Source organism: Lissotriton helveticus, chromosome 3_1 (assembly GCF_964261635.1).
Source record: "Lissotriton helveticus chromosome 3_1, aLisHel1.1, whole genome shotgun sequence".
NCBI classification, from domain to species: domain Eukaryota; kingdom Metazoa; phylum Chordata; class Amphibia; order Caudata; family Salamandridae; genus Lissotriton; species Lissotriton helveticus.
Window position 1 is genome coordinate 925,745,539 of NC_136061.1, and position 15,473 is coordinate 925,761,011.

General features: G+C 46.3%; 1 protein-coding gene across 1 annotated transcript in view; it reads left to right on the forward strand.

Annotated features, from left to right (window-relative positions):
* The first annotated feature begins 3,128 nt into the window (after window positions 1-3,128).
* The window catches only part of CLIC4 (chloride intracellular channel 4), a 254,256-nt gene continuing 241,911 nt past the window's right edge, over window positions 3,129-15,473 (forward strand). Inside the window, exon 1 of the mRNA XM_078681271.1 lies at window positions 3,129-3,458. Coding sequence (XP_078537397.1) covers window positions 3,381-3,458 — 78 coding nt within the window. The 5' untranslated portion in view covers window positions 3,129-3,380. The remainder of the gene's footprint in view (window positions 3,459-15,473) is intronic.

Sequence of the window (15,473 nt, forward strand, 5' to 3'; positions counted from 1 at the left end):
ATGACCATCTACCTCAAAGAGGTTGATATTAGCTAATAGGTCCTCCAAAGCCTCGCCCTGTGGGCTATGTTCTAAATGCGTAGTGATAGAGCCCGGGGGACCTAGATGGTGGTCCGCAAGGCAATCCCAACCACACGGGTGGATATTAAAATCTCCCATTAATATGATTTCGAATAAAATGTTAGGTGTTGATTTGTAATTATCTAAAATTTCCGCCAGAGAACTTATATGTTGGTTCCGCAGATCCTTCTCAAAGGCGTTATAAAAATTGATCAATAGAATCGTGGGGAAATTGGGACCAGCCCACTCAAGAATTAGTATGTTATTTGAAGCCACCTCAAGTTTTTTAAAGGAATCACTTAATTCCAGCGATGTTAGCAGGAGCAACCCACCTTTGGCTCTACCCCCTAACCCCGGAACTGCCTTCACAAAGAAATAGGAGTACCCATCCAGGCAGAAGCTATTTACTGTGTCCCAGGTCTCTTGTAAAGCAATGATATCATATTGTTTCACAAATTGTAACCAATTATCGTTGGAGCTTTTTTGTCTGAGACCCCCGCATTCCAACTAAGAATTTTACAGGTGGAGACTTGCCCCATCACCCTAGTAGGTTCAACTAGATGTTCATCTGTATGCAACAGTCAATTGTTAGTGTCCATACTGGATAGGGGACTAAACATGTTTGCCAACCCTAGATCGGAAGACCCCAGAGTGGGGAGACTAGAGGAAGATTGAGCACAGCCCTCTACTCTCTGGGTTGTCTGTCGATCTAAATTGTTGTTATATGATGTCACTCGGGCGTGGGGTTGTCCAGTTGGTTTAATGTCCTGTACATGAAATGCTCTCCGTAAAGTGGCTACTGGAGGATAAAAGTAGCCCAGGGGAAGTGGCCTAATTCCATGACCCCCAATATCCGAGGCATCCCAAAATAAACTTTCTGCAACATTTGGCCTGTTGAAATTACCCACCACACAATCCCCAGCTATACACTTATTGCGCTTCCCCACCCAACCGACCCGTCTTACCATATTAATATGGGGAGAGATATCTACGCCCCCACTGCTAAGCTCGGTACACCAGGTTTTAGCCTTCCCCATAAGGTCTTGTACCGACTCAGCCACACCATTGTTTAGAGGGGGCACCCCAGTTAGTACTGCCACCAGGGGTGCAGCACATGGAGGGAGGTCTAGTGTAAATCTACTAAGAGAAACAGGCTTCTTGTAACACAGTCCGGAGGATTTCAACCCATTTGCCTCCCTTGGTCTAGCCTCTTCTGTACTGTACGACTGTGCTCTACACAATGCCGAAGTCATAGATCCCTGCCTCTTATGACTAGGTACCTTAATATGGGATTCATATGGGAGAATCAATGGATTCGGGACCTGGTGCCTAACTTTAAGGCTATTTCTGTTGTGTGCCTCCCGTGAATCAGTGGTCTTAGTGTGACACTCCCTATATTCCTTTATAAACTGATCGATATGATCACATTTCTTTAACAGGCTAGCAACACAAGAGTTTAATGTGTCCACAATGTCTTTAGCAATACTCCCGAGTGCGGGCTCAAGTTGTGATTCAAACAGACCCTCCACAAGTTCTGCCAACTGAGCAGGAAGACTTGGGTTGGTGGCTGGGGCACCAAGGTATTCTTTCATTTTCCCAACTTATGTATTTACGAGCGAGTATGGAGTTCAGAGGCAGTCCAGGCTCTTCTGGCAGACCCCAGTGCGGAGAAAAGTGCAGAGCTGTAAAGGAGGGGCTGGGGACCTCTGGGCAGGCATGCAGAACAATATCCAGGAGAGGCTGGTGGGGCTGGGTCAGCTGGGGGCCTTCCTTCCTCCTATTTTCCAGTTCTGGCTGGGTGGAGAGCAAATTTGCAGCCAGCCAGCTGATTCCTCACTGAATCCCTTTTCAGGAGGTGGTGTACGTCAGTCTGGGTGAGGCCACCAAAGCTTCCTGATGTGACTATTGTTTTGGTCACAGTGGGGGCAGCCAGGTAGCGTCCTCAGTAAATGAGGTGTAAATCACCACCATTAGAGCCATCAGAGGTAGCAGTTTCCCCACTGACGGCCCTTTCAGTGTTATTTTTCAGGCCCCTGTCCCCAGATACAGAGGGGAAGGGGGAGGAGGTTGTGGGCACTGCTGCGGCCTTCCTCGATATGCAACAAATAGGGACAAGGCTGAATGATTAAGGCAGCTATCATTTTAATATGACCCATTCCTGGGACGCTTTTTTAATAAAAAGAAGTAGGGGAACGGACTGTAACAAATTGTAAAAGTAGGGGCACGCCGTGCCCTTCCGATCCTGCCCACTTCCACCACTGTTTTATTGTTGCTTTTGTTTTTTTATTTTTTGGAAGGAGGATGTGTAGTAACTAGGTTTTATTAGAGTATAGAATGTAGATGGTAGAATACATGTATGTTATATAGAATGGGTACTTAAGTTAGAAGGTAGAATGTGTAGAGCCATTTTCTGTCTGTGCTGGGATTGCTGCTGCAGGCCTCTTTTTAGACTGTACAACTTGACTTAAAAAAGAACAATATTAAATGAACATTATCCAGTGTGTTCATTGCTACATGTGGTTATTAATAGCTGTTACGTAGCCAGAGTGCATGCTGAGTGATAAAGACATATGTTACAGAGCTCCATGTGTGGTGTGTTCCTTTGCATGCCACCTGGCTGTCGGAGCCAATTTTGTCTGTCCTTGACTACTGCAATCAGTTCCTAACGGCCACACGCTGGCCTTAGGCTTTATAACAGACCGGTAGAGTCTAATCCTTTTACAAGCTGGTACAGCAAGACTCTTGTTGACAGACGGGAACAGTGTATTCCTCACAGACTGGCACAATCCACAGACCGGTGCATCCACCGACAGATGCATTCACAATGAGGCATAGTCTTGCTATTTCTACATAGACTGGCCTGTAATAGTCCCAAAACAGGCAAAGTATAGTATATTAGTCACGGGCTGGCACCGATGGATCAGATTAGTCATTGACTGGCACAGTGCCTTCTTCTGTTTTAACGTGCTGCCGGTCCTATTAGTCACTGGCTGGTGTGTAGTCTGGGCCCGTTATTTACCGCTGGTTTCTTCTGTGGGAGGAGAAAGAGGCGGGTCTCGCATGAGAGCAGGCGGGGCTCGGGCTGCTGCTAACGGGAGCATCCAGGGCAGCTGAGGAGGGGGATAACGGGAGGGGTTCGAGGACAAGTAGGGCGCCTGAAGGACTGTGCGAGGCCGGGTCCGAAGTGACACCAGAAGCCGAGAAGCGCGAGACTTTGAGGTGCTAGTGAGAGGAGAGTGAGCCCTGAAGAGCCGTAGGTGCAGCGCGAGCCCCGCGGGACGGTTGGAGCGGCGCGAGCCCGGAGCAGCGCGCGCAAGGAGATGGCTCTTTCGGTGCCTCATAACCACAACGGGCTGCGCGAGGAAGACAAAGACGTACACATCGAGCTCTTCGTGAAGGTGGGTCTACTGGCCGCCTCTGTTATGCGCGGGCAGTCTCAGGCGGTGCGGCTTTAAGTGATTGTGTAGCTCCCCCCAGGGCAGGGTATTATGCCGTGGAACGGCCCCACCTCTCGCACCCCCCCCCCCCCCCCCCCAAGCACAAGCGGACATTTCCTAGAGCAGGCCAGCCTAGTGCCTCAGGCATCCCCAGCACCGCACTCATGCCTTCACCATATACAGCATGGCATTTCAAAAACACGCACTAAGATTGCCGCGCACAGTGCTCGCGGAGATTTTACCAACTGAGGGATCTGTCCAGGCACAGCAATATAAGTATGTCGCCCCCGCCCTCAGCAGACCACTCCCAGAATGGGGAACTTCCAACAACTCCCCACTAGGGAACACCCCACCCAAAGGCCAAAACTACTTTTTAGGATCATACTAGCCGTTTAGCCGCAGACTGCACACCCAGTGTGGTGTAATCGAACACCGCACCCATATGTTGTTACCCACAGCCAGTACCCGATTGGCCTGCACGCATAGCTTCCCAGAAGAATACACCCATTATGTAGCACCACCACAGACCACACCTGGAAGCTAGTTAAATTCAGACCACACACCCTACACCTTCGGCCCCTACACTATTTTGAAAAACCCACAAGATGATGGACGGAATGTTGCACAATGGCAAAACATTCACCCCCAGTCACAGATCTGGGTTTAATCCATCGTTATTTTGCTCACCAAGCCACCCCAGTTCAGACATGGCCATATGCAAATCAGTCGTGACCCTGTGCCTCATGGGAACAGTCCAGCCCGAACTGCCAAGCCATGTCTTTCCTGGACCGGAATCAAGCACCCTAGGACCGGTTTCTGGCTATCAGCCGTCTTCAGCCAGGATAGCTTGACTCCAGTGGCTTAGTGAGCAAGGGACCCACGTCTGGGCATACCCTACCCACTATTTTGGACAGCCTTGCATCATGCTTTGTGTGATGCACCACATATCACACACGTTACCCTATACATCGGACATCCTTCTGGATCTGACACCACATCCTGCATTCTCTATTAACACACTTAGTATGACGCCCGCTCAGATCACCACCTGTTTTTGCAGGCGAGATGCCATCAGTGTTTGCCAACTCTATCCGACACCCATTTTGGAGCAAGGAAGATGAACTGTCTTGTCCTCATAATCAGGCCGGCTCTAGAATTTTTTTCTTTGGGTGTCCGTTAAAAAGCATGGATAGGCCATGAAGATGAGTGGGTAGGGCCAAAAAATAACAAATTATTTAATCGCTCTGATATTTTAGGCATTGGCATCTGTCTGCGCTTGACATTTTTGACACAATAATCAGCACCCAAAGAGCATCATAATTTGCTTTCTTTCATGTGTTTCTAACTTTGGGGAAGGGGTGGGCTGCAGAACTTTAAGACTGCAGCATGCTCCTGGTCATGTGCAGCAGAAGAAATGTTTCTGCTGCGCCTTAAAGAGCCACTTTACAGCTTTTCATGTTTTTAAAAAACTTTGGCAGCTTTTTACTTTGCAAAGCATTGAAGTTTATGCATTTTCGGGATATACATGCTGGTAATCATAGCAGCTAATAAACACTGCTGACTTCACACCTCTCCCCAGGCCTGAAAGTCGCCTATGTAATACTGTTAATCATTAAAATAAACGCTAAGGGAGAGCACACAGGAGGGCATGCCCTGTGAAACATTAAGGTGAAAAACGCTTGTTTTTTAGTTCTGAATGGCCTTGGGAGGGCCACGGTTTTCCTTGGGTGGGCATGGCCCACCCTCTAGAATGTAAATGTATGTGTCTTGTAAAGCGCACTGCTGTCCTGAGGCGTCGTGGCGCTGTAGACCGCTGGGGAACCCGTCCTGGCTATCCCTGTGAGATGGTCCCTACTGGGTATCTCCAAGGTGAAACCAGGCATCCCCGGCGAATGTGGGGGGCCGTTGTAGAGATGAGGCAAGCTAATGCCCAGAGTTGCCGAGTGAGATCCCTGGTTAGAGTAGGCAACGAGGCGAGAATTATCGAGTCCGCTGACCCTGGTCCACGACCCTGCCGCGTCGGGAATTGAACCCTGGTCCCGGGCCGTTCTCTGCTTCCGGGTCTGCTGCCTCTAACCAGTGAGCCACACCTCTCCACCGGGCCGGGCCTGCTCATAATACATCTACCTTAGGACAATGTATTGTGCACACTAACATGGATACCAAGAAAATCAATATGGGACAGTCTTTTGCACCAAGTAGAAGAGCTTTCATTTCCCTACAACGTACTCATAGAGAAGACACTCACTCATTACGCAGCTTTCCACTGTGGTGCATCCCTCCCTCCCTCCCTTCCCACCCAGTAGGCAGAACCATAATTTGCATAAAAGCACTTGGTTTTAAACGTGCCCTCATGTCACGCATGATGATAATGATAATAGATGGTTACCTCCACCCTTCCAACCAAGAATTTGGTATTACTGTTCCCTGTAAATCACACTCAATGTAAGTAACCCCACGTGCCAAAAATGTGGCACCAGGCCCTGTACAAGACTCACAGTATTGGGCAACATTGACATTGAGATCAGAAAAAAGTGAACCTCTCTATTCAAGCCACGATATGCAGCAAAAAAGTGATCTAACTTTTCGTGATCACTCCAGATCCCTGTGGTTGGCATCTGTTCTTGCTTAGTTTTAGCTCACCCGAGTAGTGTTACAAAGGAGGACCCACGTGTACATTATTGTGCTACCTATGTACTATGTACATTAGGAACATTAGTCTTCGATGAGGTGCAGCTTGACTCTGTGAGCACCTTGGGAAGTGGACACATGTCTGGACAGTGTTCCTCCACTGATGCCTAGCAGTTTAGGCTGGAGAGCTTCTTTCATGTTATTCAAATACTGCTGCGTGTAATTGGCTTCTGTCTTTAATGGCACAGGAAAGCAAACATTTATGCAATTGAATAGTACCCAGAGAATTATCAATGTTAAAGAAGTGGCATCTTGAGCATTTCTACCCTGTGCTCTTGCTGTCACACTCTTTACAAGTAAGCGATCCTAGACATGAGACCAAGCCTAACCAGTCTCAGCATATGACAACTCCTCGTAGTGGCAACTCATTTTAGTTCCTCAACAGCAGGCTGTTCTGCCACCCCAGAGAGGATATGAATTTTACCTCATTTAACCATATTCAGATATTCAACATCACCCAAAGAGTCTAAATCCCAAAAATGATACCCGGCATGTTACCCTGGCACGTTGCACCGATTGTAGGACATCCCATTTATTAAACCCAGCCTCTGACCTCTCCAGATTACCCATCAAACAACGCCCTGTAGATAACACTTAGCATTGAACTCCTAATTATGAGCACCAGCTCTCCAGCATTGAATTGCTACGTCCTCATTTCACACCTAGCATGGTGCAGTCCCTACTTCCTCTGGACTGCAACACATACATTAGTTTAGGAGCGTGAATCTCATGTCATAGCTTCACATCCTAAAGCGCCATTTCATGCAAAACAGTAGTTGGTTGCCTTTTGACTTTTGGGACTGTTCTTTGTAGGAATGAATACAGAGGATCACAAAGCGTCCATCTAGCACACGTTAAACCAGTAAAGGTGCATTTCAAGTTTGAATTTAGTTTTTAAAAGGGAATGCGTTTTCTAACGAACTGCAGAAGCAGCGCAATGCTGTTGTTTAATGAAGTGTCGTACCTTATTGTCCCCCTACTTAACACTGACTTCTTATACAGCTCACACCTCCAATTAAAATCTCTACTGATTTCTAATTCACCGTACAGAGGAAAGGCTATGAACTTGTCAATGACTGTTAGGTTTGGATGGCTTTTGGCCCAGGCAGCTGGTTTGTTTTGTTTTCGAGCAGTGTGGTGGATGTGATGCTGAACAGCGTCAATTTAGCGGCTGATTTTGATGTGACGTGAGCCAGCCTTTGATTCCTCATTGGATAAATATGCCATTCATATAGTGCTGATTTTGATATGTATTTTTTTTTATTGTCATTTATTCTTGAAGATTGATTCAGGTTTTTCGGAAAACTGGGTGGTATAATTAGGCTAATGTTTATTTTTGTGTGGATCTCAGTGGTGTTTTCTCAGGGTTTTGCAAAATTTTTGGAATCAGTGCTTATCAGTGTTTATTCAGCTGTCCATCCCCCCAAAATAGACTAAACTATGTTTTCTAATTTATACAAAACATGTTGTTTTTTGCAGTGATTATTATAAAACATGTTTTTAATTTTTCTTTTTTTGTTTTATAAATTCTTTTGTGTGATTTTCAAAATACAATAGAATATGAAGATATATGCATAAAGAATGCCACGACCAGGAAATGTAGTCACCCTACCTCACCCCGTCGCGCTCCCCCCCAAACCCCTCCCCTGCTGGTCCAGTTCTCCTAACAAGAGGTCAGCTCTTCCACTGACGTGATGAAAGCATTACACATGGCATAAAAAACAAATTCATTATAATTATATCATCATTGCGTAGCCTTATTCAACGCAAATCATTGTATTTATGAGGCTAGAAATGCCCTTCAGTAGAAATCCTGACTAGTATCCAGAAAGGAGCCTTTAATCCTTCTAATACCACACGCAATTCATCTTAAATAACTGCTTTAGTTATTGCCTGACTCTTTACCCTCGCAAGATCATCTTCTCAGAGGAGCCCAGATTTCCATCCCTTTTTAGGGCTCGGCCTACGTCACCACGAAGTGGGGCGGAGCTCCGAGCTCTTATGTAATAGAAAAAAAAAAGTTACTTTAGGGTTCCGGGCTGCAACATTCCTTAGTGCGCGCTCGTTTTTTATGGCATCTGCCTAGTGATTCGTCTTCGCTGTGCTGTCTATTTAGTAGCCTTGACGTGATAGGCTATATTTACTTTTCACCCGCCATTGTTTTCATTTTCATGGCATTTTCTGTGCGGTTATGCGCACGGCAGACTATTAATCTTAATTAGAAGCTGTCAGAGTGCCCGTGTAATGCAATCCAGATGGTGGGAGCGCGTTCACCATTCAGCCTTGCATTGCATGTATCAGGCGCGCGTGTAACATGTACCTTTCGCGCACGGAAGTCCATTAATTTTAATTAGGAGCTGTCAGGGTGCTCCTCCAAATGCAATCCAGATGTTGTATTTGCAGTGTTAATAATTCTATGGTAAGAGGCAGTTGCTTCCTCAGCAGAGTTTGCCTAAAGCACAGCATGACGAACCGCTTTGCTCTGCTGATGTGAAATGCTCGCTTATTTCCTCGTAACTTTAGTTTACAAGGAACACCCGTGAAGGCAACATGCTGTCCATTAATAATTTAATAACAGTAAATAACTGTCTCTGTATTGTCACTACTTCCTGCGTCTACAGAGAGCCACTTAAACGTCTTAACATTTTCCAGGACTGTGTGGGGGACTCGTTATGTGTAGAGTGATTTAGGATTTGAGTATGCCTTTTATCTCAGCCAACAGAAATGCTTATTGCCTGCAGAGTCCACTCTTAACAGCGATTCCGGGGAAATGGTGCGGCATTGTTGTTAAAATGCGGGCCTCATTTCACTACTTTACTGTGTCTCTCCAATGCGTGATTATTTATTGATGCCTCCTTGAGTGTTACACACAGTTGTATCACAGCTCAGCAAAGACGTTTTGCCCTCTCCCTGTAACCCCTTCTTCCATCTAATCTGCAGACCATTGTAGCGTCTAGCAATGAGAATGCGCCCTTCTGCTTCCATCTTATACAAAGAAGTACGGTTGTGCGCCTGCAGCTGAGAAACTAAACACAGGGACCTAATCCATAAATTGTGCTCATTGCCCAAAAAGATTTTTTTCGCATTGTCAGGGGTAGTAAGCGCTAGATATATGCAATTACAATAAATTTCGTCCCTAAAAGGAATGTAGATGTTAATGTAGGAATTGTCACAATAATTTACATTTCTATCGTATCTACAGCTATGAGAATGCGCCCTTCATGTTCCATCTTGTGCAAAAAAGTATGGTTGTGCGCCTGCAGCTGAGAAACTAAACACAGGGACCTAATCCATAAATTGTGCTCATTGGCAAAAAAAAAACTTTGTCGCCTTGTCAAGGGTAGTAAGTGCTATATAAATGCAATTACAAAACATTTCGCCCCTAAAAGGAATGTACATGTTAATGTAGGAACTGCCACATTAACATTTCTATCGTATCTATTATCGTAATGCTATTTCTATATTGCAACTACAACACTATCTCCTTCTGTGCGTTGTTAGCAGGCCCCACACATTCACTCACTTCTATTCATTTCCGCATACTTACACGCCACACCAGTCTGCAGTAATCACACCGAAGGCAGGCATTAATAATTTAATAACAGTAAATAACTGTCTCCGTATTGTCACTACTTCCTCCGTCTACAGAGAGCCACTTAAACGTCTAAACATTTTCCAGGACTGTGTGGGGGACTCGTTATGTGTAGAGTGATTTAGGATTTGAGTATGCCTTTTATCTCAGCCAACAGAAATGCTTATTGCCTGCAGAGTCCACTCTTAACAGCGAGTAAAGTAGTGAGTGCAGAGTAGTGAGTAGAGTAGTGAGTAGTGAGTGTAGAGTAGTGAGTAGAGTAGTGAGTAGAGTAGTGAGTAGTGAGTAGAGTAGTCAGTAGTAAGTAGAGTAGTGCATGCAGAGTAGTGAGTAGTGAGTGCAAAGTAGTGAGTAGTGAGTAGAGTAGTGAGTAGAGTAGTGAGTAAAGTAGAGTAGTGAGGTGAGTAGTGAGGTGAGTAGAGTAGTGAGGTGAGTAGAGTAGTGAGGTGAGTAGAGTAGTGAGGTGAGTAGAGTAGTGAGTAGAGTAGTGAGGTGAGTAGAGTAGCGAGGTGAGTAGAGTAGCGAGGTGAGTAGAGTAGAGTAGTGAGTAAAGTAGTGAGTGCAAAGTAGTGAGTGCAGAGTAGTGAGTGCAGAGTAGTGAGTGCAGAGTAGTGAGTGCAGAGTAGTGAGTGCAGAGTAGTGAGTGCAGAGTAGTGAGTGCAGAGTAGTGAGTGCAGAGTAGTGAGTGCAGAGTAGTGAGTGCAGAGTAGTGAGTAATGAGTAGAGTAGTTAGTAGTGAGTAATGAGTAGAGTAGAGTAGTGAGTAGAGTAGTGAGTAGAGTAGTGAGTAGTGAGTAGAGTAGTGAGTGCAGAGTAGTGAGTAGAGTAGTGAGTAGAGTAGTGAGTAGTGAGTAGAGTAGTCAGTAGTAAGTAGAGTAGTGCATGCAGAGTAGTGAGTGCAAAGTAGTGAGTAGAGTAGTGAGTAGTGAGTAGTGAGTGCAGAGTAGTGAGTAATGAGTAGAGTAGTTAGTAGTGAGTAGAGTAGTGAGTAGAGTAGTGAGTAGTGAGTAGAGTAGTGAGTAGAGTAGTGAGTAGTGAGTGCAGAGTAGTGAGTAGAGTAGTGAGTAGAGTAGTGAGTAGAGTAGTGAGTAGAGTAGTGAGTAGTGAGTAGAGTAGTCAGTAGTAAGTAGAGTAGTGCATGCAGAGTAGTGAGTGCAAAGTAGTGAGCAGAGTAGTGAGTAGAGTAGTGAGTAGAGTAGTGAGTAGAGTAGTGAGTAGAGTAGTGAGTAGAGTAGTGAGGTGAGTAGTGAGTAGTGAGTGCAGAGTAGTGAGTAGAGTAGTGAGTAGAGTAGAGTAGCGAGGTGAGTAGAGTAGAGTAGTGAGTAGAGTAGAGTAGTGAGTAAAGTAGTGAGTAGTGAGTGCAGAGTAGTGAGTAATGAGTAGAGTAGTTAGTAGTGAGTGCAGAGTAGTGAGTAGAGTAGTGAGTAGAGTAGTGAGTAGAGTAGTGAGTGCAGAGTAGTGAGTAGTGAGTAGAGTAGTGAGTAGAGTAGTGAGTAGTGAGTAGAGTAGTGAGTAGAGTAGTGAGTAGTGAGTAGTGAGTGCCGAGAAGGGAGTAGTGAGTGCAGAGTAGTGAGTGCAGAGTAGTGAGTGCAGAGTAGTGAGTGCAGAGTAGTGAGTGCAGAGTAGTGAGTGCAGAGTAGTGAGTGCAGAGTAGTGAGTAGAGTAGTGAGTAGAGTAGTGAGTGCAGAGTAGTGAGTAGTGAGTGCAGAGTAGTTAGTGAGTGCAGAGTAGTGAGTAGAGTAGTGAGTAGAGTAGTGAGTAGAGTAGTGAGTAGAGTAGTGAGTAGAGTAGTGAGTAGAGTAGTGAGTAGAGTAGTGAGTAGTGAGTAGAGTAGTGAGTAGAAAGTACTGAGTAGAGTAGTGAGTAGAGTAGTGAGTGGAGAGTACTGAGTAGTGAGTAGAGTAGTGAGTAGTGAGTGCAGAGTAGTGAGTAGAGTAGTGAGTAGAGTAGTGAATAGTGAGTTGCGTAGTGAGTAGAGTAGTGAGTAGAGTAGTGAGTAGTGAGTAGAGTAGTGAGTAGAGTAGTGAGTAGTGAGTGCAGAAAGTGAGTATAGTGAGTAGAGTAGTGAGTCGTGAGTGCAGAGTAGTGAGTCGTGAGTGCAGAGTAGTGAGTCGTGAGTGCAGAGTAGTGAGTAGTCAGTGCTGAGTAGTGAGTGCAGAGATGTGACTGCAGAGTAGTGAGTAGTGTAGTGAGTGCATAATAGTGAGTAGAGTAGTGAGTAGAGTAGTGAGTTGAGTAGTGAGTGCAGAGTAGTGAGTAGTGAGTAGAGTAGTGAGTGCAGAGTAGTGAGTAGGGTAGTGAGTAGGGTAGTGAGTAGGGTAGTGAGTAGGGTAGTGAGTAGGGTAGTGAGTAGGGTAGTGAGTAGGGTAGTGAGTAGAGTAGTGAGTGCAGAGTAGTGAGTAGTGAGTAGAGTAGTGAGTAGTGAGTAGAGTAGTGAGTAGTGAGTAGAGTAGTCAGTAGTAAGTAGAGTAGTGCACGCAGAGTAGTGAGTAGTGAGTGCAAAGTAGTGAGTAGTGAGTGGAGTAGTGAGGTGAGTAGTGAGTAGTGAGTGCAGAGTAGTGAGTAGAGTAGTGAGGTGAGTAGAGTAGTGAGGTGAGTAGAGTAGTGAGGTGTGTAGAGTAGTGAGGTGAGTAGAGTAGAGTAGTGAGTAGAGTAGAGTAGTGAGTAAAGTAGTGAGTGCAGAGTAGTGAGTAGAGTAGTGAGTAGTGAGTGCAGAGTAGTGAGTGCAGAGTAGTGAGTGCAGAGTAGTGAGTGCAGAGTAGTGAGTGCAGAGTAGTGAGTGCAGAGTAGTGAGTGCAGAGTAGTGAGTGCAGAGTAGTGAGTGCAGAGTAGTGAGTGCAGAGTAGTGAGTAGAGTAGTGAGTAGAGTAGTGAGTAGAGTAGTGAGTAGAGTAGTGAGTAGTGAGTAGTGAGTAGACTAGTGAGTAGAAAGTACTGAGTAGACTAGTGAGTAGTGAGTAGAGTAGTGAGTGGAGAGTACTGAGTAGTGAGTAGAGTAGTGAGTAGTGAGCAGAGTAGTGAGTGCAGAGTAGTGAGTAGAGTAGTGAGTAGAGTAGTGAGTAGTGAGTAGTGAGTAGTGAGTAGAGTAGTGAATAGTGAGTTGCGTAGTGAGTAGAGTAGTGAGTAGAGTAGTGAGTAGTGAGTAGAGTAGTGAGTGCAGAAAGTGAGTAGAGTAGTGAGTAGTGAGTGCAGAAAGTGAGTTGAGTAGTGAGTAGTGAGTAGAGTAGTGAGTAGTGAGTGCAGAGTAGTGAGTAGAGTAGTGAGTAGAGTAGAGTAGTCAGTAGGACATCACAGGCAGCAACTGTGCAAGCTTCTTACACTCACAAGGAGACAACAGGCAGCTGAGGTGCAAGCTTCTCCCACTCACAAGAAGGACATCACAAACAGCAGCGGTGCAAGCTTCTCACACTCACCAGAACGACATGACAGGCAGCAGCAGTGCAAGTTTCTTACACTCACAAGGAGACCACAGGCAGCAAAGGTGCAAGATTCTCACACTGACAAGAACGACATCACAAGCAGCAGTGGTGCAATCTTCCCTCACACACTCACAGCAGGTACTGTGCCAAGGCAGCAGCAGCAACAGAGCAAGAGTCCCTTACAAAGAACAGGCACAGCACAGAGATGCACAATACAATCTTCTCATACTCGCAGGCAGCAGCCGTTCAAGCTTCTCACACTCACAAGAAGGACATCACAGGCAGCAGCTGTGCAATCTTCTTACACTCACAAGAACGATATCACAGGCAGCAGCAGTGCAATCTTCTTGCACTCACAAGGAGACCACAGGCAGCAGAGGTGCAAGCTTCTCACACTAACAAGAAGGACATCACAGGCAGCAGCAGAGCAAGCTTCTTACACTCACAAGGAGACCACAGGCAGAAGAGGTGCAAGCTTCTCACACTCGCAAGAACGACATCACAAGCAGCAGTGGTGCAAGCTTCCCTTACACACTCACAGCAGGTACTGTGCCAAGGCAGCAGCAGCAGCAACAGAGCAAGAGTCCCTTACAAAGAACAGGCACAGCACAGAGATGCACAATGCAATCTTCTCATACTCAGAGGCAGCAGCGGTACAAGCTTCTCACACTCACACGAAGGACATCACAGGGAGCAGCTGTGCAAGCTTCTTACACTCACAAGAACGACATCACAGGCAGTAGCAGTGCAAGCTTCTTACACTCACAAGGAGACCACAGGCAGCAGAGGTGCAAGCTTCTCACACTCACAAGAAGGACATCACAGGCATCAGCAGTGCAAGTTTCTTACACTCACAAGGAGACCACCGGCAGCAGAGGTGCAAGCTTCTCACACTCACAAGAAGGACATCACAGGCTGTAACGGTGCAATATTCTCACACTCACAAGGAGATCACTGGCAGTACACACCACATGAACACACTCCATAACACATAGCAACAATACATTGGCATTCACAATGCCATTAGCTCAAACTCAAATAAATCCGAGCCCTATTGCATTTCTAATGCTTGTTAAGTCTTGCCTACGGCATTGCTTTAGCAATGCTTGTTTGACGAGATTATAGTAAGGCTTTCAAAAGTCTACCCAAACTGTGGATCGGGTACAGTGCATGTGAGCACAACCACGCGCATTGCGTGCGCGCGCGCCTCCACTTCAGCTCACCAGGCTGCACACACCCTCACCCCTCGCTCACCAATATCCCTCCCACCCTTCCTTTGATGTCCGAGTTCTTACAGACTCCTCTCCGCCCCCTTCCTTTAATGGTTCTCCCCCAGTACCGAGCGCGCATCGCTTGTTCCCAAAGCGCTTTCAAACTTCCCGTATAGCACTTATATACCTCCTCTGGGTTACATCTCACTCTACTCTTCCCTCTCCTTCCTCCGTGCTCCGTCCCCCCAACACTCTCAGTTCACGTCCGTTCCCTTCTCTTCCATGTTAATGCCTTGTTTCCCCGCCTTCCCTTTTAATTTTATTTGCATTTCCATTGTATCGACCCCCGACACGCAGCAGCCATCTCCTTTTGAAAACAGCTCATTTCTGTGGTACAAACACAGAGTTAGTATGCTCCCACTTCACTTAATCTCCCCGTGCGGAAGCGTCCCCACACCACTACCTCCCACCCGTTCTTTTGCTTTTGTTTGCTTGTTCAAATAGCTCTCATTTACGACCGGATTGCCAAGACTGAGTTCGAATTGTCGAGCATGCTCGTCTTGCGCCTGGACATCTTTCTAGACTTTGCATCACTTACTGTTATGAAAAGGCTTTGAACAAATATGAGGCGGACAGGCAGGGCTACAAGAGTTGGTTAAAACACCATGTACGAGCTATAACGCGGTTTCGCCGCATCTTGTTGCAGGATGCACCAAGAGCTTTTAACAATGGCGCGCGGGTTCCTATGTTTTCCTACACTTATCTGTGAGACTCTCCTCGTGCGCGCGCGCCACGCTCCGCCTCTGCTGCCACTTCAGCTCACATCCTCGCTCGCCAATGTCCCTCCCACCCTTCCTTTGATGTCAGAGTTCTTACAGGCTCCTCTCCGCCCCCTTCCTTTAATGGCCCTCCCCAGCACAGAGCGTGCATCGCTTGTTCCCAAAGCGCTTTCAAACCTCCCGTATAGCACTTATATCCCTCCTCTGTGTTACATCTCACTCTACTCTTCTCTCTTCTCTAAAAGAGCTTTTAACAATGGCGCACTAGTTCTTATGTTTTCCTAC